Genomic DNA, 24,366 nt, shown 5'->3' with positions numbered 1-24,366 from the left:
ACTTTAATTTCCCTTACTCCTCAAAAAATCTGGAATTATCTGGTTTAAAAAAATACTATTTTTTAAACAATTTTTTGATGATAATTTTTTGATGAAGCTATCATATAATTAAACAAAACACTTTATTTAGTAAGTAAACTCTATTGTGAATAAGTAACAAGAGGTATTTGTTTGGTTTGGCTGCATTAGTCTGTGGATGAGAAAACAGACTACCATTTGCTATGTATTTGGTGAATAAAAGCTAAATTCCTCTATTTCCAGTTTTCCTATTCTGAAACATTTCCACAGCTAGCAACTTTCATAGGCATGACCTCTGATATTTGATTTACAAGAAGAACCATTAATGTAGAATGGTTGATTTTCAAGTAGAAGTATTCTTGTTTTTTTAAGTTTGTTTATTTATTTTGAGAGAGAGCGAATGCATGCAGCAGAGGGGCAGAAAGAGGGAGAGAGAATCCCAAACAGGTTCCACACTGTCAGTGCAGAGCCCAATGCAGGGCTTGAACTCACGAACCATGAGATCATTGCCCAAGCTGAAGTCAGAGGCTTTACTGACTAAGCCATTCAGGTGCCCCTTGAGTGGAAGTATTCTTACCTGGAGGTGGTGGAAGTGATGCTGGACATCCTGTGTGAAAACAGGCACCTCATGTTAGCCTCTAAAGTTATTGAAATTGTTTCGGGGTAAAATAGTTATCTAATAACTGAAAATAATTGGCTACATTGCTAATCTTACAGACTTATTTCTGTCTACCTTCCTGTGGGGAATAAGCTTAGGCATTCCCTGAGCCTGCACTGATGGGTTAACAAGGCATAAAGAATTACAAAGCCATAGGATGCTCGCTCACACCCAAATCTGGGTAAACAAGATTAGGTAAATAGGTATAGAGAGGGCAGGGCAGAGGCCCCAATATGGAACAAAGGTATATGAGGTAAACAAGATTAGGTATTCAGGGCAGAAACACCCCCCAACTTAGTACTATAGCAGAAAGCTGCTTTCACAGGAAGGAAGGAACAAATTAGGTAAACAGGTAAATAGGGCAAAGGGGAAGTTGCCCAGAGCAGAGCTAATTAACAAAAGAAAGGCTGACCCTGAGGTTGAGTGCTCTTTCTTGTCCCCTAGACCAGTTTAGTTAAACAGAGGTGGTGCCTCACCTCTGCTGTAAACAACCTTCTGCCTGACCTCCTGGCACAAGGATTTTGTTTTGTATTAACCCAAACCCCTAACCCCGCATATTTTCAAAACCCCCTTTCCCTCATGTCCATGAGTTAATGTTGACAGTTTCATTATCCCTTTGTGCATGTCCATCACCATGTTTGTAAGCCTTCCGATCCTAATGAAAATAGATCAAGGACCCTTAATTGGGGCTCTCGTCTTCCCCCGGACATTAGTCATCTCCCACATTTTAATCCTGTGTCCCATTTTCTTGCTAGACAAGAAAGAACTCAAGACCCAGAGTCTATGACACTTTCCTTTTCTGCTCCTCATGGCATTTCAAATTGCACTTTAGAGAAAAATCCCTTTGGACCTCAAATTTGAATGGGAGGGGAATATGGGAGCCTAAAGGAGAAATGAGAAAATATCAAGGTAAACTACTCCTTGATTTTTTTTGGCAGACACCTCCTATTAAAAGGACAGTAAAATATGCATTCAAAAAGGAAAAGGATAATTCAGGTATAGGAAAATGTGTTATTAGTAATCTAGTTTTAATCCTTTAAGAACTTTTATCCTCTTTTTAACTTCCTGAAATATTTCAATCTTATTCCATCTCCACCTGCACCAGATGGCGTAAGCTGGCCATATGTTTCTTTTTAAGTCTTCACATATCACATGTTTTGGTCAACCCAACAATTCACTCAAAAAGTTCAAATTGTATTTCCAAACTTCTAAAAAATCAAATTAATATTTTAATTCTACCCACCAAGCAAAAGTCCAGCCTAGAATATTTGAAAGAACTTAAAATTGTTACATGTTGAGGTAAAGGGGCCACAACAACCAATAGGGGCAGAAGAAACAGAAAGGAAATTAGTTAAAGGTGTGGGAGCTTGGGGATCAAATGTCTCTTTTAACTGAGGGAGGCTAAACTAATCCCCAATTATAAATGCTTAACAGATTAGCAGAAAACAGCAACCAGAGAGAGAAGTGTCCTATTAGGGATAAATACAGCAGAAAATCTTCCCTGATCAGAATTCCAAGGGTTCATTGAAGACATTTGTAAGAGGAGCCATAAAGAACAATCTCCTAATCTCCACATTGCTGTCAGAGTCAATTCTCTAAAACATCTTTCTGATCATCTCATTCTCCTGACAAAATCCTTAAGGGGATCCCATTTAGTATATGGATAAAGTCTCATTTAAATTTTGAAATAAGGTTTTTCTTGAACTTGCTTCTACTTTCCAATCTCATTTATCCCCTGAACCTCATACATTCATGATCGATACCTGGCTGATTCCTGAACTCATTCATGATATCACATGTCTCTGTCTTCTCTTGGCTGGTTGGCAGGAATTCCCTCTTCACCCCAGCCAATATTAAACTCAGTCATGTCCTTTCTGATGCCTTCACTCAACATTACCAACTAATAAGCAGAAATTAATATTCTATTCTCACTATACAACTGGGACCATAATGATTATACATGTTTGGGGGTTAGCTTTAAATATACTGTAATGATAGTATATGTGCCCATAATAATCTACCTACAAATACACAAAAGTAATAAAACAGCAAGGACTTTACTTTATTGATATTTTTGCTATTAGCTTCTGCTACAAGTCTAGCATATATAAAGAAATATTAGTTAGATAAGAAATTGGGATTTGCCCCATACTGACCTGTTTTATATTCAGTTTCTTGGTCTCTTGTTGTGACTAGAGTGGTTTCTAAAGAGAAATAAACTAATGGTATTGTCATTTTATTTATTAGGATAACATGCATATCAAGTCTCTCTCTCTGTGTATATGCACAAATGACAGTGCAAAGTCATGCTCAAAGGAAGCTTTGTGTGAAATAAACAAGTCATTCCAGCACAGTTGGGTCATTTCATTTTACCTGGATAGGATACTTTGGGTCTTGTTGTGATTTTAGTTGACATGGAGGTGGAGCCTGCAAAAGGAAATACAAAAAAATTTCAAGAATAGCACATTTCATAATCCCATTCCCAGAGATTTCAAGCTCCATAATTAAGTCTTCAGATGAGGAATTTTGGTGAAAGCCTAAACAATAAAAACAAAAACAATCCTAGATCATATATATATATATGTGTGTGTGTGTGTGTGTGTGTGTGCGTGTGTGTATATATATATATATATATATATATATATATATATATATATATAAATGAACTTCAAAGTCATGTTCCAAAACTTTGGGAAAATCTTCCTGGCCTTTCTCTCCTGTTTCTTCTAGCTTTCCTCTCCCCAAACCCAACTCCTCATATATAATCATAGGTGCACTGATCATTAAGGAATTTGTACTGCCAGCAGTCACCTGTTTGCATTCTAGTTCCAGAGGTTTCCTTGACTCCAATGGAAGCAGTGGCTGCTAAGGGAGTTACAAAAGCAGTAAGTATAGGGGACTGGAGAAGCTAGACTTTGTCTTCAGATAAGCTGGTCTGTCTTCTGAGATGTCACCAAGAAAAGTTCATTTATAATTATTTTACTTACCTGTGGTAGAATTTCCAGGAGCAGTGGTTGTTTCAAATGCTTCCCTGGAGGTACCTAAAATAAAGACAGGAAGAGCAATGCTCTTTTTCTTGTCTCAGAAGAAAATGTCCTAAGACATGTCTACATGAGACAAGAGTTTTGAGCACCTAGCATGTACCAATGCATCTACTAATGCTAGGACATCCTCCTGCAATTGAAACATAAGAGGCCCCTATCTTAGAAACTCCTTGATCACAGAAATGAATTGAATATTTTCCCATGACCCAGGTAAATTTCACACTTACAGGTCTCCTTCTCTAAATGATACAAATTTTTTTCACATCTAATTCTTTTACTTCCTATAACTTTGTTTCCTGGTTCTCTTCTATTAGTTTTTGGGACAGTGAAGTTATGAGAGTAAAAAAAAAAATGAGAAAACATCTGTGTTGATCAAGATGGCCTAAACATTCCCCTCAGCCTGACTAAATTTATAGACGTATCTTCCTGATTAAAGGGCCCTGGACTCTCTTTTCTTAGAGCATTTACTTTAGAAAATTTGTGGCTATAAATTCTTTCTCTGTCCTCTTGAGATACAAATCTTTCCCTAGTCTCTGGACAGTTTTACAACCCAAGAATGTCTTCCCCAAAGACCTTGGAGCCACCTCTTTGAAATATAATCACTGAGAATAACAGTAACCCTATCTCTTTGTCTCTATGGGAAGTTGGAGCCTAACTTTATTCTATAAGCACCAATTAGCAAACTTAGGTGGCTTAATCGTATAGACCAGCCTCCCCTCCAGTACTTTTCCCACTAGCTCACCCCAGCCCTTAAAATATCCCCTGGATTTTATTTCAGAAAAGAGGAGGTAAAACCTCACTGCTATTGCAATGGGCTTTACAATAATTACAATAATCTTAAATAAAGTCTTCATTGCCATTTAAATTCCATCTGGTGCAATTTTTCTTTTCGAGTTCAAGTCTGGCATTCATTCATAGAGATAAATATTGGTTATCTGAAACACTTAGGTGTGAAAGAGAAGAATGTCAAGGATATAAACTTCATTTGAAGTCATTTCCATTACCTTGGGTGGGACTTTCTGGGACACCGGTAATTCTACTTGATGCCACACTAGTACCTACGAAGGCCAATGAAAAACATTTCATATCAGACACACCTCCTATGGCCATCCCCAAAAATTAACAGTGAGAAGAGAAAGTAAGCCGGGTGAAAGTCTGGGTCAATATTGCATCCAGCCCATAGATTCCCCTTGTGAATTACAAAACACACCCTTTTTGGGCAGATGTGGCCTCATAGATTTATGCCTTTTTAGAGGAATGTTGGCTGGATTTCAGCATCTATTCCTCCTTTTAGCATTGTGTCCTGTGTACCTACCTATACGAACTTACCTGGGTGCTCTGGTCTGAGTCCAGAAACTCAGAACAAGAAGATAACAATGGCTGAAAAAAGTACATTCCTAATGAGATTCTGCCCCATTTCCTGGCCCTTTATTTTTACTCTCAACATTCCCCTACACCGAAGCGAAGCTTTAGGAGTCTTTAATGAGAATTCAATAGATTTGAATCACTGACTCTTAGTTATTTACATTCCAACTCCAGTGGTAGCCCCTAAGAGAGGCAAACAAGAATGAGGTCAGGACTGCTCTGTTGATGTTGCAACAGTTAATTCTAGAGAAAGGATATTATTTTATTTTAACTTAGATACTCTGCCACTTACTAAATATTTACTAACCTGTATTGGAGCTTCCAGGAATAACTGTTGTGCCAGAGGTTACCCCAGTGGTACCTGCAATAAGAAGGAAGGATGAGCCTCACAAACCCTTCCTCACCCTAAGAAAAGTGTAACATTGGCAAGTGCTCCTATTTCTCTGAAGCAACAGAAAACAATTTAAAACAATTTTCTTGTATCATGTGTTAAACCTGACATGTTTTCCAATGCACTTTCTCATGACTGAAATGTTCAAAGAAAATATAAGAGGAAAAGCTACAATTGTGTCAAAAATCTTATTTCTCTAGATCCAGAATCATCTAGAATCTTATCAGTAAAGGAGAGAATGTCTGTCTTATATTCACATGGTTTACTTCCAGTGACTTAACTCTTTGACTCTCCAGTGGAAGAAAACCAGAGAAAAACAACTGCATCTATACATATCTTGGCTGGTGGTGACTTTCACTAATTCTGGAGTATTGCCTGGCAAAACAAAGGGGGTAAAGTTTCTTAAAAAAAGGTGTGTCTAGAGAATTACATCTATGGTTATGTTTCCTAGGAAAACTCAGGGAACTAACCTAATTTGACCCTATGAGTTATTATTAAAGGAAAAGGAACCACTTCCAGTGATGTTCATTTTCATTCACAATCTGTGTATAGTGAGCTCAAATGAAAAAAACCATGGAGAATCCAAAATCCAGTAAAATTCACCTGATGAAATTCTTGCTTCCATAGTTCCAACACCTTCTTTAAAAGTTGTGGTTTCTGTAAGAGCAAAGAAGAAAAAAATTGAGAAGATTAAGAATTTGAAAATATGAGAATATACGGCAGTGTGCAATTTTGTCCATAGGCCCTTAAAGGGGAATTCCTTTTATTTCCTGATTTACCTGCTTGGAAACTTCCAGGTGATGATATATTTACAGAGCCTGTCCCAGTGGTAGCTGGGATGTGAGGGAGAAGAAAGAGACAGTAATGTGAGCACTGTCTTTCTTATTGGATGGGGATGATCATTTAGGAAAAATTCATGTGTTTCTGTGAAACAACATATTCCTTCTCCAGGATTCCTTGCCCCCAAAAGTAAAATAAACATTTTTTCTTGCTCTGTTTTATCCCCTATGGTAAACTCCATTCTTATACGATCCCTGTTTTCTGGAATTAGTATCATGGAGATAGGTGCCTTCCCCGTTTCACCTTTTTCACTTCCCCATGCTTACCTATTTTTCTTCCAGTAGACTGGCTCCCTGGAATTACGTTGGTGACTCCTGAAGCTTAAAAAATGAAAAGAATTAAGAATCTTGACATTTTAATTATTTCAAAACAGTTCTCCCTTCCTATTTCAAAGCTTTATATCTATTAGGTCAGGCCCTCTGAAAAATGAATCTTACTAAAAATTACATACGTTGTCTGAAAATTCTGTTTGCTCCTGTTTGATCTGGGATTCTGAATCCCCAGATTAGAAGCAGAACAGTCTCCTGAGTCACATCCCAGGACTCCAGCACTCTGTCTTATAGACTTGACTTAATCCATACTGGCTGAGCCCAAACTATCCCCTTTTCCAGGCTCCTCTGCCTTTACAAAGCCCTTTTTTTGTAACACCTTTTAAATTTACTTTGAATGTGTGTTTTTGTTTTAACTGTTTACATTTCAGTACAGTTGACACAGTTTCATTAGTCTCACTTGTACAACAGTGATTCAACAACAAGTCTATCCATCATGCTGTGCTCACCACCAGTGTTGCTACAATCCATCACCATACAACACTGTCACAATACAATTAACTATATTCCATATGCCGTCCCTTTTATCCTCATGACATATTCACTCCATAGCTGGAAGCTTGTTATCTCTCACTCCCCTTCCCGCATCTTTGCCCACCATTTGAAGCCAAGGTATCATGTTTTAACTTCTTGGTCTTCTGACTATGTGTGTTTACCCTAAATAAACTCACCAGCATCCACCACTTAAATATCATTTGTAAGCAATCGGCTGACAAATGTGTATCTTCAATGTAGGCCTCTCTTCTGTACTCTAGTTGCACTTAACACTTCTCCTGAGCATACTATTGAATACCTCAGAACACTTTATTTTTTTTATTTTATTTACTTGTTTGTTTGTTTGTTTGTTTGTTTAAATATGGAATGCTTCTTGAATTTGCGTGTCATTCTTGCGCAAGGGCCACGCTAATCTTCTCTGTATCATTCCAATTTTAGTATATGTGCTGCTGAAGCAAACACCTCAGAGCATTTTAAATTCAAACTACCCAAATTTGTCCTCACTGTATCTTCTATCAGTTATCAATTTTTTTTCCTCCTCCAGTATATTCCCAAATTTGGGGATGGCACTTCCATCCGTCTACCTAAGCATCCAAACTATGAGCTAGATTCACCCAAAACATCCTTCTCTCCTTCACCTCGCCATCACATCATAATAAATGCCAACTTGCCAACATATTGCACATTCTTTGTGACCTCCATTTTCCGACATGATTGCCTCTGTAATCTCTCTGTAATCATGTCTTACCTCCAACAGTCTCAAACTGGATGACATACCTCCAACACTTGCTTTCTTACTTCCCTTTAAATCATGCCTAACTTATGCCTAGTTAATCTTCCAAAAAAGTAAATCTATGCATGACAGTCAATCTATCCAAAAACCTTTCAATTTCTCCTTATTGTCAATGGAATCACAATTTAATTTTTTTCATAACTGAATCCTATAATATTATGGAATACAAAACTGATGGGTGATCTCCTTTTTTACCCCTTTTCAGGACATTTCTGTCACCACTTTGACAACCAGAAATTTTGACAAACCTCCCAACATCTGCTCTTGCGATGGTTTCCCAATATCTGAGTTGTATTCCACAAGTTTAGATTATTATAATTTCCTATTTTATACTCCCATGCTTTTTAATAAATGTTTCTTTCCTTGATCATTTTCATTGAGTAGACAAAAAATATTAAGGTGAGATTTTAAAAAATGCCCTAAATTTATTTTAGTCATCTTAATTTACTTGGGTTGGAAACTTTTGAGTAACCTGTGATTTCACCTATGACAATAGTACCTATAAAGACAAGTAGGAAAATATTTTACCAAAAAGACTCCTGTTTTCATTAAGAAATGTACCACTAAGAAACTACATCCTAATAAATGTGCATATGATGAAGTCTGTAGTCCAGGAGATTCTAGTACATTAAGATCACAACCCCAATTATCTCATAAGTCTTCAAATTAAAAGTTTTATCATCTCCTGTCACTACCAATATCCTATGAGTAATCAGTGAAATCTCAACAATTCTGCAATGCCATGACTGACCTGTTTGAATTACATGCCCAGTGATGTCACGGCTTAGTCCCAGAGTTGTAGCCCCTGTGAATAAACAAAAATTTAAGGTGATTTTAAACAATTTTGAAATCTGGAAAAAAGTTGTATGTTATGAAAGTAGAAGACATACTCTCAAAGAAGATGGCTTTTGACTGAGATACTAATAAAGAGTATTAGTCTCTTTGTAACTTTGACTAACTCATGTTGGCATTTCCAGAAATAAGTGTGGTGAAAGACAATCCTGGCGGAATTTGAAATGGACATGAAAATGAGATTTAAAAGAATGAGAAAGATACTGTGAAATTGAGAGAGAAAGAGAGAGAGAGAGAGAGAGAGAGAGAGAGAGAGAGACCATAGTCATACTTTTTATGCCCTTAAAATATCATGGACAAGATAAATTCACATGTTTCCAATAAGCAATAAAGGGGCTTCGTTATGCACAGAGAAGCAAACACCATGCTCTCCCACAGACTCTTTCATTTCTCCAAACCAATATATGGTAAAGTTTCATTTTGGAGCCCTTTGTTCTCTGTGGTTTAATGCTTTTTGTAATAGCGTTTTTCCTCTGCTCATTTGTTTTCCCTCCTGTGACTTGGTTTCCTGATGCTTCAGTGGGGATTCAGTTGTGTGAAGGAGCATGTGAATTTTTTTTTAATTTGTTGAGACCTTAGTTACGAGGAAAACCTGAGAAGAAAGGGTTTTATGTGCAAGATAAGTCTAAGACTGATGAATTAAATCCTACTAACCGGGACTAGAATTTTCTGGACCTCTGGAAACTTCAGCTGACTCTGAAGTAGTATCTGCTAAGGCAAGATGGATAAAGAATTGAGAGTAATATATCATTCTTAGCTTCATAAAATATAAAAGGCTGGTGTATAGAGAAAATCAATCTGAAGAACAAAGTCCATGTTTGATTGACCTAACATATGGTCTCTTCAAATGGAATACAAAACCCTATCTTAGCTGGTCTGCTCACTCATTCATCATCTAACACAAACTTAAACATAAAACTGTTGAGAACACAAAAGGTTGAAAGCAAACCACTCACTAGTGGCCATTCCAAATACAGTGGTAGCTTCAAATTCTGTAGAAGTTGTAGCCTCTGAGAGGAAATAGGAGAAAGCAATATGAAATGCAGAAATTTGGCTAAAGTTCATAGAAGCAGGTTTCCTCAACTTTTTCACAACTTACTTGTGTTGGAACTCCTAAGTGCGATGGTTGTACCTGTGGTTATCCCAGTGGTAACTGAAAGCACAAAAGGAGATAATCGATGTATTAATTCCTTTTTACTTAAAATTAGGATTTAGTTTAGAAGACATTGATGGGTTCCCTCTAATCAACTAAAAGGTTTAGATCAGGAACTTCCTTGTCTTAAGTGACATATCAATACTGGTTTCTATTATACCATTTTATTACAAGTCTACAAAATATAAGACAATTCACATGGGATAAAGAGTTAACATCATGACAATTTGTACTCAAAGACAGATTAAGGTAAGGTAGAATAGAATTCCCTCTAAGTTCATTACAGTCACTGTGATTGACTTTAAGACGTAGAGAAAAATATTATTTGACTGCTCATACTCATTTATTTTAACTCCACCCTTGGTGTTTCCACCACCTCCAAAAGAAGTTGTGGTCCCTAAGTGAAAGGAAGAAAAGAGAAGGAAAGTAAATTCAGAAGGATCATATAAATGAGAAATGGTGGTTTCCCAGGGAATGGTAGGGAAAGTGTGTGATTGGGAGGAGATGTTGAAGCAGGAGGCAGGGGAGTGAGTTTTCCATTACCGAAGCTCCTCACATTCCCTGTTAGGTTATTGATTTACCTGTGTTGGAACTTCCAGATGCTGTTGTGCCAGTGATTATACCTGTAGTGCCTGCAGTAGAAAAGAGAAAGACAGAATCCAAATGGTGATGCATTTACCTTTCTGAGAAGAGCATGGCCAACCGGACTGTCTGTGACTGGAAAGTAGCAGATCTTTTTTGAGCTATCCTGTCAAGATGAAGTTCATCCTCTATTTTTAAATTCAGGGCCACAATAAACGTGTTGGCTTACGGTCCAGCTTTGATGACTAGCTTCCCTAGGATTAAATATCAGGAGTCTCCAGGCCTTTCCAAAGCTTACCTGTTTTACTTCCAGGGCTTGGTGTCTCAGATGCACCAGTGGTAGCTCCTGATGACAAGAATAGAAACAATATTTGTGTAAATGTATTTATTTGTATTCAATGAAATAACATCTGAAATCCAAAATTTGCTAGACCTAAACTTCCAGTTATTTCTGTCATCTTTGCTTCCCTAAATAGAACTACATGGACATACTGCCTCCAACTGATACTGGGGTAATATCTTCAATATCAAAAAGGGACCTTTCTGAACTCCCCTTATGGTAATAAGAATTGCCATATAAGGTTTGCCCCCAGAAGAAATGAAATCATTTTCATAAATATAAACTTCTTCTAACAAATGTCCCCAAGAAAAGGCAAAGACAGAATAAATCATCAGGAACTCAAGAATCGCCAAATCCTGGGGCACCCGGGTGGTTCAGTGGGTTAAGTGTCTGGCTCTTGATTTTGGCTCAGCTTCTGATCTCAAGGTAGTGAGATTGAGCCCCGTGTCGGGCTCAGCATGGAGCACGGAGCCTGCCTGGGATTCTCTCCTCCCTCCCTTCTCTCTCTCTTTCTCTGACCCTCCCCCACTCATGCCCATGCTTTCTCACTCACACTCTCTCTCTGTCTCAAAATAAATAAATATATTTTTAAAAAGGAGTTACCAATTCCACTTTCACTGGTTATACTTCCTTGTAATGGAAGTTGTAGCTTCTGACAGTGAAAAGAAAGTAGTGATGGCTAATGGAAAGTCATAAAAAAGAATCACATGCTATTCCTCCAGAGCTAGTCCCAAGAAAGAAATTATAGCACATCCTTCCTCGTTGGCTTACCTGTGTTGGAAATTCTGGGTGACATGGTACTTTCTGGGGTCACTCCAATAGTACCTGAAAGCAAAATGGAATGATATGATCATGTGAACTTTACTCCTATAAGAAAAGCATATTATAGAAAAGGGTGGGGAAGCTACACAACTTCTTTATTATGCAAAAAAGATTATTTTTGGCATTAGCTTGTTTCAGAGTTGTTTTGTGCACTTTCTAATGTTTCATTCCCAAAATAGTGGTGGGAGAGCACAATGTGGGATAGTGGTGGAGAGTCTCAAGACAAAGGTGTTTTCCCTTTATTTACCTGTTTGAATGCCAGGGACTTGGCTACTGGATCCCCCTAGAAGAAGAAACAACAGGATTGATCACCAATTAAATTTACGTTTGGGTGAAGTACTGATGTTGCAGAAATTTTAATGTTCTAGAAATGTTTAGACATGTGACAAAGAAATCTAGTGATATGATGTAGTACTAATATAGTATCATGATTAAGAGGTTAGACTTCTGAACCAGACTGCCTGAGTTGAAGCCTGTTTGTTTGCTGTATGACGTTGGGCAAGTTGATTAATATCTCTAAGCCATGTTTTCTCATCTGTGAAAATGTTAGTACCTCAGTTTGGGGTAAGGTTTAAAATAATAGCAAGAAGGGTGTAGGATAATGCCTGGCACATACTTAGAGCTTGAAACTGTTAATTGTTATTGCTGCGCTTGTATGTGAAAAGTGGCAAGTTAGGAAGCTTATGAACTCACCTGTATTAATTTCAATTCCTGTGCTTCCACTGCCTCCAGGGGGTGTTGTAGCTTCTAAGGCAGAGGAAAGGTAGAAAAAATGTGAGGTGAAGAGGATTTAATGTTTTTTTAAAATATAATTTATTGTCAAATTAGCTTACATAAAACACCCAGTGCGCATCCCAACAAGTGCCCTTCTCAATGCCCGTCACCCACTTTCCCCTCTCCCCCACCCTCCATCATCCCTCAGTTCTCTGTATTTAAGAGTCTCTTATGGTTTGCCTCCCTCCCTCTCTATTTGTAACTGTTTTTTTGCCCTTCCCTTCCCCCATGGTCTTCTGTTAAGTTTCCCAAGATCCACATATGAGTGAAAACATATGTTATCTGTCTTTCTCTGACTGACTTATTTTGAGGATTTAGTGTTCTGAGGCAATTATGTACTTTTCTGGGCCACTGTACCATGAGAGATACTTTACTACTAGAAGTTTTCCTGTGGAAGACTCTCTTCAGCTGGCTGGCTCACCTGTATTTGAACTCTCTGGTGCACATGTAGTGCCAGAAGATACCCTAGGGGTACCTACAACAAGAAGGGTGGCTTTTCCCCTCATGGAGTTGGGGGTGGGAATTCTGCTTATCTTGTGGGCCTTTTCAACTGGTGATAAATTATTTCTGTTCTCTTATGCATAGTTTTATTCCCAAATCAAATATAGAAATTTCTCAACAGAGAAGTCCCCTTTTCTGAGATTTAATGGCAGAAAAACAAGGGTTATTCATATTCTGCCTCTTGTTCTTCTGATCCGCTTCCCACCGGAGCCACCTAATGTGCTTCCAGTTCCTTTATTTATGGATACTTCTGTAGTAGCTCCTATGAGAATGAAAATTTTTAAAACTTAAGCATGAAGATAGATAGTTACTGGGATAACCACTGCACATTTCAGTTACTTCTATGCTCAAAGAAGAACATAATGAATAGAGATAAATTTTCTGTGTTCGTTGTGGCCTTTTGTTTACCTGAAATAAAACGCTCTGTCACCATCTTTCCATCAGCTAATATCATGGTGATACTTAAGATGACAAATAGAAAAAGAAAACTCCCTAGACAATTATCACTTTCACTCTCATATTCAGGGAGGTATATATGGAGGCTGGACCATGAAAATGAAGATATTTCAAAAATCTGCCCCAACTGATTAAAATCAAGTAAAAAAGGAAAACACTGTTGATCTTAGATGTAAGTTCCTTAAAAGCGCCTCCTCAAGAAATTATCCTACTAAGAAACAAAAAAGTAATTTATAATCAACCAAAGTCCCCCCTGCCACACAAACACACCTACACCCACACACACTAATTTCCATCTGTTTCCTAATGGGCTCTAGTAGTAGTATGGTTTCTAGAAGGAAAAAAAGAAGAAACAGATAAAGGCTGGGTATTTAGGAAGAAAAGAAAATATGGTGCGGTGCTCTTACATGAGAAGATCCATGTGAAAGACATGGATGCTTTCTTCCCAGCTTGTTAACCTACCAGTATGGGAACGTCCAGGTGCAACAGTTGTACTCGAGGCCACACCAATGGTACCTGAAATAAGAATGTCATGGGATCATCACAGAGAATGTTCTGCATTGAGGCAATCTGAGTATAAAGTAAGTGTATGTTTCCAGGGCCATATCTTCAGTTATATTACACATGGACAACTCCAGGAAGGACCATTCATAGAGACTATTTTGTCCATATGGAAGCTCTGTGAGCATGCCTTTCTGCTCCTGGATTGAATCGTGTAATTTTTCCCATGCATCAATTATTTCATTCATTCAAAAATATTTATTGAGCCTGTTGAATACTAGAAATTCACCAATAAATAAAATAAATGAAGACTTTTTTTTTCCCTTAAGAAGTCTATCTTCTAGTGGGCTTACTTAGCAAATATTATACTATTTTCAACTGGGAACAGAAGAGTTTTTCACCATGTTTACCTGTTTTACTTTTAGCGACTTGATTGATACTCTAGAGGTAGTTCTTAATGGTTGAAAGTAGGAAAAATATTTTGAGTATGTTATCACTTTAATCAACCTCTGAGGCAACCAGTCATTAAGCAACTTAGAGTTTAAAGTTCAAGATAAAAAGTCAAATGGGAGGCAAAAAATTTCTTTCATTTTAGTCATCTACTTGCCTGAGATAGAAGCTTTTGGGACAGTGTTGACTCCTGCCGATTTGGCAATAACATCAATCATGTCCAGTGGGTTAATCTTCCAGGAAATTACTACTACCACCACCCTATTCAGAAATCCACACCACATGGCCAGGCACTGGAAAAGCGTTGTCCAGAAACCAGCAGAGGAGTCTGAATCAATAGCACCATTGGCCTGAGTGTGCGATGGAGGACCTGCCCTTCCTGTATAACAATCTTTCTGATCCAGAGGCAAACTCATGATCACAATCAATGGCAATGCTAACATCTGGCACTCCTAATTCTCATTGATTTCATCACAGGGTCTCTGATGCTTTCTAAGGAAGCTTTGGTCTCTGGAAACAAAAAATTAGGAAAGTAGAAAGTATGTTTGGGGTGACATATTTCTGCTTGATGTTAGACAAGGAATGATTGCCTCTGAATGCATTCACTTTCCAACACTGGATCTTCCAGATTTAATAGTTGTGCCAGAGACTACTCCACTGGTACCTAGAATCACAAAAGGGAAGGGATTGATATGTTATTTCCTTTACATTAAAAGAAAAGCTAAGAAGAAAAATGTTACAAGCTTCTTTTAATTCCTAGAAGGCTTATTCTAGGTTTCCTCATATATCTTTTCACAAGAACATTTCTTTCCAAAAGAAAAAAAAAGCTGTTTCCATTATAATTCTCATTCTGCATATTGGTAAATATCAGGGAGATATTCACATTTTCTCATGCTTACATGTTTGAATGTCAGAGATCTGGCTACCTGGTATGGTAGTCTGGACTCCTGAGGAGGAGAAAAGAGATGGGGGTGGGGAGAGATATTCTGCCTTATATAAACTTAGGGATGATTAGGGTAAACCATTAACACACTGGATTTTGGAGGTTTAGATAAAGACTTCCATAGGTCAGAAATCATTCTGTGTTTATTTCAGCCAATTTAAATTACTAGAAGGAATTCACAAAAAAGGGAAAACTTTCTGGTGCTATTTGCAATACCAATGGAGAAATCCCATCATATCTTCAGACTTAGAGCAATGAAACTCAGTGCTGGAATTTATAGATTTTCAAAAAGATTTTTATCCCTACTATTAAACCTATTTTGACTCACTTGCAATACCCCTAAATTAAATGCAAACTCTCCAAAGGAAAGCCGAGACAGTCCTAAATCTGTTGACCCCCAAATCATGGGCTCTTCATGCTCACCTGTTTGGGCTCCAGTTCCAGTCATTTCTGTGGAAGTTGTGGCCTCTGAAGAAAGAAATAGGAGAATGATGAAATCTGGGAATTTGAAATATTGGGAAAATATATTGTGCTATTTCTTTATTATAACAGCCCTGAAAGCGAGATCATGACATCTGAGATTAAATAAGCGAAATTTCTTCCTTGTTAACCTACCTGTGTTAGAACTTCCAGATGTAATGGTTGTTCCAGACAATTCTCCAGTGGTACCTAAATTGCAAAAAGGTAAACAGAGTAGTAGAGCATTTCACACTCCCAGTTCATCTTAGAATCATTAATGTGGCCCTAAAGCACTGAAGCTCCTTCCTGAAGACTATGAATAAAATTGAAAATGAACAACTTCACAGCACTGTATTTCTCAGGTCAAACTGGGATGGATGTGTTGCTATGGATTTCCCTTTCACTATGTGGTAAAAAGAAGCAGGTCTTTATATCACCCTTACCTGCCTCACTTCCAGGAACATATCCACCTGTTGTGCCAGAGGTGCCTAAGGATGGGATTAAGCATGGTTTTAATTTTTATAAGTAGTAACCTTTGATGTAACTTGGAGCATTTTGATAATCAGTTGTCTTTATGAAGCTTTCTAGTGAAAAAGGATAGAAAATAAAAAGCATCATGTATACGAGAGAGATGATAGGAAGTGGCAAGCCCTGGGGAGAAGGTAAACTGGGTAAGGAGGATTAGGAGGATTGGGGGTTAGGATATATTCAATATGCACTCATACCTTTCTTCAGAAAAACAAAACAAATAACAACAACAACAACAACAACAACAACAAACACCTCTGTGAGTCAGAACATAGAGGACAGCCTAGGCTTGTAATTCCCAAGCTGAATAACTTGAATATACTCTCATTGGTATACTACAATATTGTTAGAGGAGGTCATTGAAAGGACATGAATGTCAATTGACCTATGAGCTGGACTCTGGAAATGGGAGTATGGGATGTATGTTCTGCCTACATTTCCACAGCTGGAGCCATTTTCAAGGAAGCAGCCTTGAGAGAGAAATGTGTCATTGAGATCATCTGGATGGTATAGAGTGACTGAACCCACTTAAGATTTCCACATAAGCTTTTAAGATTCTGGTGGTGGGTGCAGAGATCTACTCATCTTGCGGCTGCCCAGGACAAGGCTCGGAGGTAAGTTCCCTTATTACACCTGCCACCTACCAATCCAGACTGGCCTGCTTCTTTCTTCCGTTCTCTTCGCTGTTTGTGTACAGGGCCAGGCTCAGACTTTACCTGGGAAGCTCCCTAGTTTTGCAAACCAACAAATAGGGCCACAGGGAAAATGTAGGACCCTTTTTCACACTCCCTCCCATTTTCATGCTTAACCCAAACAGAGAAATAATGAGAGACTTAGGCCTCCACTGAAAAGCTCACTGCCTGGCAGTGCTCCTTGGGTGATCTCGCTCCCTCCTGTGAAAGTTGTGGCTTCTAACAGAAGAAAAAGGAAAAAGAAAATGTAAAGGCTAGGGACACATGGGTGGCTCAGTCAGTTAAGCATCAGATTTGGCTCCGGTCATGATATGGTTGGGAGTTCAAGCCCCACCTCGGGCTCTGTGCAGACAGCTCAGAGCCTGGAGCCTGCTTTGGATTCTGTATCTCCCTCTCTCTGCTCCTCCCACACATGACCTCCTTCCCTCTCTCTCTCTCTCTCTCTCTCTGTCTCACACACACACACACAAAAATAAATAAATAAACATTAAAAAAAAGTAAAGACTTGGAGTGTGCACAGGACATTCAGGTATAATACGTCCTAGGTATACATCCTGTGTATAACTGTCAGGTAATGGACCCCATAATGCCCTGATGAAGGCTCCTTAGAGTACAAAGAGGAAAAATTAAAGTGTTTGAACAGAATTTATTGATGTCAAATATTGAACAACTGCTAAATTTTTCACCAGTCTGCTAAATATGGAACATCCAAAGAGTTTTGATATATATTTTCTTATTCTTTTTTTAATTTTTTTAAATGTTTATTTATGTTTTAGAGAGAGACAGAGCATAAGTGGGGGGGGGGCGGTGGTGGTGGCAGAGAGAAGGAGACACAGAATCTGAAGCCAGCTCCAGTCTCTGAGCTTTCAGCACAGAGTCTGACGCAAGGCTCAAACTCACGAACCGTGAGATCGTGACCTGAGCCGAAGTTAGATGCTTAACCGACTGAGCTACCCAGGCACCCCAAGAGCTCTGATGTATTTCAGTCAGGACCTTTTACTGAAGTTATTAGAAAGTACCATTAGTGCCTTAACAGCACTCACCTGTGATGATCCTCATTCTTGTTCCACTTTCTCCCACAGAAGTTGTGGCTTCTGAGAGAAGAAAACAGGAGTTGAATGGAAACTATTTAAGGACCACAGAAAGGAGCATGTAGAGGAGACATCCAATTTGTGGGAGGACATGTGGAAGATTCCCTGTTGTCTTGTTGCCTCACCTGTAATAGAACTGCCAGGGACAACAGTTGTACCAGGGGCTACCCCAGTGGTGCCTGAAACACAAAGGTCTGAAGTCATCACAGTGATTCATGTTTATCTCCTGAATACCTGTCTCTAGAAGTAAATCTGGATGCATCTCATATCAAGGGGCCCTCTCACTGCTTCCTGATGAAAGTGAGAATCATATACCTTTCCTGTGACCTATATCATTAAGAAAGCAATCAAAATAATAATTTTTCCAAGTTGAGGCAACCTCCTCAAACATCCCATGATTTCAAAACAGAGAATAAGGTGGCTTTCTTCCAAGTGTTCACCTGTCACACTCCCAGTTGTTTGGCCTCCCGGTACTGCAGTGGTGCCTACCATAAGAAGAAACAAACAAACAAAAAAAAAAACCAAAAAAAAAAATGAATTTGCCAAGGAAAATTCTGAGCATCAATACTGTTTCTTTGAATAAGAAAATCTTTATATAGGACAGGCCTATTTAGGAGTTCACATCATTTTCACTTCTTCCCAGGTGTATAATACTCCTCAGCTCCCCCTGACATCTTAATAATATATAAGCCATCACAGGAGAAACCTATCATATGGTTTACATCACCAGCACATCTTTAAAAAATAGCCACTGTGAGGCTAGATGCTGGTGTTAAGAGCTCTTCCATATATTAAATATGTGAAATCTAAGAAAATGCTGAAAATAAATACAAACTCCTCTGTAGGAGAGCACACCTCCCAACAGGTGACTTCAGGGAGAGCCATAATTCACACTAAGCCCCAAACTGTAAGCTAATTATTCTCACTGCATCTGGATCCAGTTCCAGAAGTACCACTGCCTTCTGTTAAAGTTGTGGCCTCTGAGGGAAGAAAATGATGAACGATGAGGTCTGAGGATTTGGGATATTAGGGAAAGAATTATGTTGATATTTTTCAGAGCAGGTCTACTAACTATATTATGAGGTTAAATATGGAGATTTATTTCTTCTTAACCTACCTGTATGGGAACTTCCAGATATAATAGTTATCCCAGAGAATTCCTCTGTAAGACCTAAAAGAAGAAAAATAAAGGGATCAACACAGCATTATCTCCCTGATCAATATGGCGTTGAACCACTGGAAGACCTTTCCTGAGGATCTTTGTTTCTGAAGGAAATGAACCATCAATTACTTCCCACAATTTCTTTTCCTGACCCACCTACTAATCCTTGTTCTACTGGAGTTGCCTTTCCATACATCCCACTGAAAGCAGAAGGAGACCTTATGTCACCCTCCCAGTTTCTCTTCCAGCCCCTGGACTCCCAGGAGTGAGAGGTGACTAAAAGAATAAAAAGGCAGATGATCAATTATTTGAGGTGTTTGGGTAGTCAGATGTTTAAAATAGCACTCCTTAACTCCAATACTCTCATATGATGAGTTTATTTAGTCCATTATACCTGGCTTGGAACTCTGTGAACTTCTACTAGCTCCAGGTGAAATCATGGTGGTACCTATTAAAGCAAATAGAGTGAAGCTTTAAAGTAAGTATACGTTTTATCATTACTCTAGTATTTATAGACATCTCTTATGTGCAATATTGTTTTTGGCCCTTGAATGTATCAGTGAGCAGGATATTCAAAGATCCCTCCCTTGATGCAGCTTATATTCTAGCAACTGGAAACCATCAGTGAACAATCAACAGGACAAATAACACAGTGTGACAGATACTAGGAAGTGGTATGGGAAAACAGCAAACTATGTAAAAGCTCTGGGGCTTTGGAAGGCAGGGGCTGACCAGCATGTTGCCTTCATCTTTGCTATCCAAAGACTAGCTCTGCAGCACTGGGCATCTGGAAATCCATATGGAAATATCTTGAGGCTATGGAATTTCTAAGCAGGCCCAGGTGTGTGACTCTTGGCATGTTATGTTTCCCAGATGAAATGCAAGGCCCTTTCCCAGGTCAGGTGTTCATTGTAGCCACACAAACAGATTTGATAAAACCCCCAAAGCCTCACACTAAAACAGCTCACTTCCTAGAAGTTCTGTTTGGGTGGTCCCACTTCCTCCTGTGGAATTTGTGGCCTCTGATAGGGAAAAGGAAGGAAGGAAGGAGTAAAGACTAGGGTGTGGGAAAGTACACACTGTGCTGTTGTCAGAATCTATCATCCAATGGCCCAATTTTGCATGTATTTTCAGACTTACCTGTGCTGTAATTTCCAGGTTCCACAGTTTTCTCAGGGACTATACCAGTAGTACCTAAAACAAAAAAGGGGCAGCAGTCACTCAGTTCAATTGCTTGTCCACTATGGGATTTAAATAGGAATCTAAAGTTTCCATATAGCAGTAAACTATAACCCCAAGACTTTGAATTCCAAGAACTAATTCATATATACCCCGTGTAATATTTCTTTCTACAATAATTTTACTGAGAAAGTTCTCGACTATCATGTCCCTTTCTTTGGGAGGAGAGATAGGAAGTTTCCCTCCACATTACCTGTCCATCTGTCATTAGTTTGACTTCATGATGGTCTACTGAAGGTTCTTGTAAGCTCAGGAGATAAGGAGGCAATGTAATGACTGTCCTGTCCTTTTTTCTGAATTTGCTTAATATAACATATATAAATAGTGTAGGTTTTTTTCAGAAGACTGTTTTTTATATCAATTCTTAGCACTTTATTTTTTTTAATATGAAATGTATTGTCAAATTGGTTTCCATACAACACCCGGTGCTCATCCCAACAGGTGCCCTCCTCAATACTCATCACCCACCCTGTCCTCCCTCCCACCCCCATCAACCCTCAGATTATTCTCAGTTTTTAAGAGTCTCTTATGGTTTGGCTCTCTCCCTCTCTAACTTTTCTTTTCCTTTCCCTACCCCATGGTCTTCTGTTAAGTTTCTCAGGATCCACATAAGAGTGAAAACATATGGTATCTGTCTTTCTCTGTATGACTTATTTCACTTAGCATAACACTCCCCAGTTCCATCCACATTGCTACAAATGGCCATATTTCATTCTTTCTCATTGCCAAGTAGTATTCCATTGTGTATATAAACCACAATTTCTTTATTCATTCATCAGTTGGTGCTCAGAAGACTGTTTTAAGAAGTTATTATGAAGTGCAGGTATTAGATAAGCAGCACTCACCTGTGGCTATTCCAACTCTGGTTGTTTCATTTTCTCCTAGGAAAGTTGTGGCCTCTGATGGAGAGGAGGAAAGAGTTAATTGGAGAATATTTAGGGTCATGGAAAAGATAGATGGTACTCCTGCAAAGACTAATACCAGAGGAAACATCTAACTTATGGGAGGACATGTGGAAAGTTCCCTACCATCTTGTTGACTCACCTGTGTTAGAATTTCCAGGGACAACAGTTATGCCAGGGGCTACCCTAGTGGTGCCTGAAACAAAGGAACAGCAGTGCTCATGTTTCTTTCCTAAAAACATGCCTCTAAAAGTAACCCAAGTATATCTTCTTTATATCTAACTGGCTCACTCTCTGGCCCTTCTCTGATGATGAGCCCTATGTATTTTCTTTTCACCATTTTATTACCAAAGCCAGAGTCACAATGTTGTCAACCTAAGATAACTTTTCCAGAATTCTATGTCTCGTCACGCTCACCTGTTTTACTCTCAGTGACTTGACTTGCTGATGCTACAGTGGTACCTGCTGTGGAGTGGCAACAGAAGGTATGAGTGTGCTCAGAACCTCAGACATTGGGAAAATATCTCACTCTTCACTCTTTCACTCTTGTGAAAAGCAAACATTTATCTATATAGGGCAGACATGTCTCCAGGGTCCATGTAGCTCTTCTCCATTTCTCCACAATAGAAAGTTTTCTTACCCTTCCCTCTTCAAATGCTTATAAGGTTTATAATTCCACAGGAAATAATTCTCAGAATAATTAGTACAATCATCCCATCTTCAGGGATTACAGCTAAGATGGTGGACCCTGTTATTAGTAGCTTTTCAGGAAAAAAAAAAGTTCAAAACTGAAAAAGAATTAGTTGGCCAAATGTGCAATATTAATAAGGTAAATATGGACTGCTCCCCAGAAACCCTCTCTCTCTCTAGGCTCTCCTACAAATGCCATAATCAGTGGTAGCAAGAAGACAGGAACTGGTCTCTCTCACCTGTTCTGAATCCACCTCCACTGGTGCCAACACTTTCTGTGGAAGTTGTGACCTCTTGAGGGAGGAAATGGAACAGTAAGTTCTGGGTGTTTGGGTGGTTGGAAAGAGATATTTTGTATTATTTAATCACCACAATCCTACAAAAAGCTTCATGTCCAGAGTGTCCAAACAGATGGCTTTCTTATTATTTCAACTTTAACCTGTCTTGGAAATGCCTGTTTTTTTGTTTTTTGTTTTTTTTAATTTTTTTTAACGTTTATTTATTTTTGAGACAGAGAGAGACAGAGCATGAACAGGGGAGGGGCAGAGAGAGAGGGAGACACAGAATTGGAAGCAGGCTCCAGGCTCTGAGCCATCAGCCCAGAGCCCGACGCGGGGCTCAAACTCACGGACCGTGAGATCATGACCTGAGCCGAAGTTGGATGCCCAACCGACTGAGCCACCCAGGCGCCCCGGAAATGCCTGTTTTAACAGATTTCTCTGGTAGTAGGCACTGAGTGGCTCACTGAGTGATACATGTTGAATGGTCCTTAATCAACAAAGGGAGAATCTAATGGATCAAGTGGATAAGTATTGAAATCAAACACTTCATCAGATAAGGACGACAAAGGAATTTTATATCAGTGAATGAAATAAGACAAAAATGCCTGTCTTCAAGGAGCTAACATTTGAACGTATGTACTGAAAGAATGTAAATGAGAGCAATTGAGAAAAAGTGAGATGTTCTAAAGATTAAACTTCTTTTAAAACTGTTAAGTCTAAAAAGAGATACCAGGATGCAATAAAAGCTAAAAATTTTCATGGAAAGGATAGGTGATAAATAACGCTAATAAGCTGAGAAAAAAAAGCTGCCTTTTTTTAATAAGGGGCATATTTCAGAGTTATTTTCATTTATTTGATTGATTTTGCACATTTGTACACAACTGGTGTAGAATTTAACTATTATGTAAGGGAATCAGTATGACTTTGTTATGATTTAAGAAGGCATAAGAATAGAAAAATCAAAAGCCCTATGCTACCAGAATCTAATTTGAAGTTCATGTTTTATTAATCTGATAAAATTGAGATTTCTATTATATTCTCTAGTCTAGTTACTGCAATACCAATTTTTTCCAAATGCACATTTATAATTTCATATTTTCTCACCTGTTACTGCAAGCTATTTTGATGTCACTAAAACTTAAACTATATTTATAAATGCACATTTTTAATTTTTCATGAAAAGATTAATTTATATTAGATTATAATTTGGGAAGAATATCACAGTCTCTTATATATTTTTCAGTGTCCAAATGGAAAACATAAAAATGCTGAAGCCACATCCTACAGAGCATATTTTTGTCATTTTAATGTTGACTTACCTACAATTAATACTGGTGGAATTCTCTTATCTGAGCCTAAAAAAGGAAAGATTAAATTCATGTTTCCATTAAAGAATATACTTGAATTCCATTTTTAAAAATCCCTTTGGTGCTTCAACTGCCATCATATATAATTTTTTTATTAAAAAACAGAGGTATGGTATTTTCATAGAGGCTGATCTTAGAAATTGGAAGTCAGAGTGCAAGATCACTTGGGAGAGAAGCTGCGAAGTACTCTGTAAGGAATCACCTATGAATTACAAATTATCAAACTGAAAGCAAAACCATTGCCTTTTTCCCAAGTAAAATATTTACACAAATATAATTCTTGTTTGCTGCCATTTAATTAAAGATTAAGGTCTTGAATTTGGAAAATGCAAAAGTACTATTGTCAATAACAATAAAGTACATACTATGTCTAATAGTCACATCCTAGTAGCCATGATATTAATTTATAATATAATTATGGTGTTCAATATATATTTTGAAACATTTCAATTTATTTACATTTACATAGCCATAGATTGAATAAAGAAGAATTATAAATTTAGTCTGAATCAAATTATTGAACTATTTTCTAGTGACTAGTTTGTAAAATAAATTTATATAAGCCATCTTTGTAAAAGTAATTAGAATAAGTGTAGCATAATACTTTACAAGAAAAAAAGCATAAACAATCTTTTCCTTAAATAATGG

The 24,366-nt window shown here is 38.1% G+C and overlaps 1 protein-coding gene and 1 non-coding gene across 2 annotated transcripts in view; both read right to left on the bottom strand.

Annotated features, from left to right (window-relative positions):
- The window catches only part of MUC19 (mucin 19, oligomeric), a 100,449-nt gene that overhangs the window by 6,909 nt on the left and 69,174 nt on the right, over positions 1–24,366 (bottom strand). Inside the window, exons 38-70 of the mRNA XM_045466469.1 lie at positions 23,671–23,706; positions 21,523–21,576; positions 21,324–21,377; positions 20,380–20,433; positions 19,634–19,687; positions 19,195–19,248; positions 19,004–19,057; positions 18,518–18,562; positions 18,203–18,256; positions 18,030–18,080; positions 16,210–16,254; positions 15,731–15,775; positions 14,971–15,028; positions 14,522–14,775; positions 13,876–13,935; positions 12,376–12,429; positions 11,930–11,965; positions 11,632–11,685; positions 10,819–10,866; positions 10,520–10,570; positions 9,885–9,938; positions 9,742–9,795; positions 8,685–8,738; positions 8,382–8,432; positions 6,583–6,636; positions 6,080–6,133; positions 5,812–5,851; positions 4,725–4,780; positions 3,664–3,717; positions 3,488–3,538; positions 3,050–3,103; positions 2,833–2,880; positions 596–625 (exon numbers count right to left, since the gene is read on the bottom strand). Coding sequence (XP_045322425.1) covers positions 596–625; positions 2,833–2,880; positions 3,050–3,103; positions 3,488–3,538; positions 3,664–3,717; positions 4,725–4,780; positions 5,812–5,851; positions 6,080–6,133; positions 6,583–6,636; positions 8,382–8,432; positions 8,685–8,738; positions 9,742–9,795; positions 9,885–9,938; positions 10,520–10,570; positions 10,819–10,866; positions 11,632–11,685; positions 11,930–11,965; positions 12,376–12,429; positions 13,876–13,935; positions 14,522–14,775; positions 14,971–15,028; positions 15,731–15,775; positions 16,210–16,254; positions 18,030–18,080; positions 18,203–18,256; positions 18,518–18,562; positions 19,004–19,057; positions 19,195–19,248; positions 19,634–19,687; positions 20,380–20,433; positions 21,324–21,377; positions 21,523–21,576; positions 23,671–23,706 — 1,869 coding nt within the window. The remainder of the gene's footprint in view (positions 1–595; positions 626–2,832; positions 2,881–3,049; positions 3,104–3,487; positions 3,539–3,663; positions 3,718–4,724; positions 4,781–5,811; positions 5,852–6,079; positions 6,134–6,582; positions 6,637–8,381; positions 8,433–8,684; positions 8,739–9,741; positions 9,796–9,884; positions 9,939–10,519; positions 10,571–10,818; positions 10,867–11,631; positions 11,686–11,929; positions 11,966–12,375; positions 12,430–13,875; positions 13,936–14,521; positions 14,776–14,970; positions 15,029–15,730; positions 15,776–16,209; positions 16,255–18,029; positions 18,081–18,202; positions 18,257–18,517; positions 18,563–19,003; positions 19,058–19,194; positions 19,249–19,633; positions 19,688–20,379; positions 20,434–21,323; positions 21,378–21,522; positions 21,577–23,670; positions 23,707–24,366) is intronic.
- Positions 7,496–7,602, bottom strand: LOC123592260. The gene has a single exon (XR_006709659.1). It is a non-coding gene; the product is annotated as a U6 spliceosomal RNA (small nuclear RNA).

The sequence above is a fragment of the Leopardus geoffroyi genome, chromosome B4 (assembly GCF_018350155.1).
Source record: "Leopardus geoffroyi isolate Oge1 chromosome B4, O.geoffroyi_Oge1_pat1.0, whole genome shotgun sequence".
Lineage (NCBI taxonomy): Eukaryota > Metazoa > Chordata > Mammalia > Carnivora > Felidae > Leopardus > Leopardus geoffroyi.
This window is presented reverse-complemented; position numbering and strand designations above follow the sequence as displayed.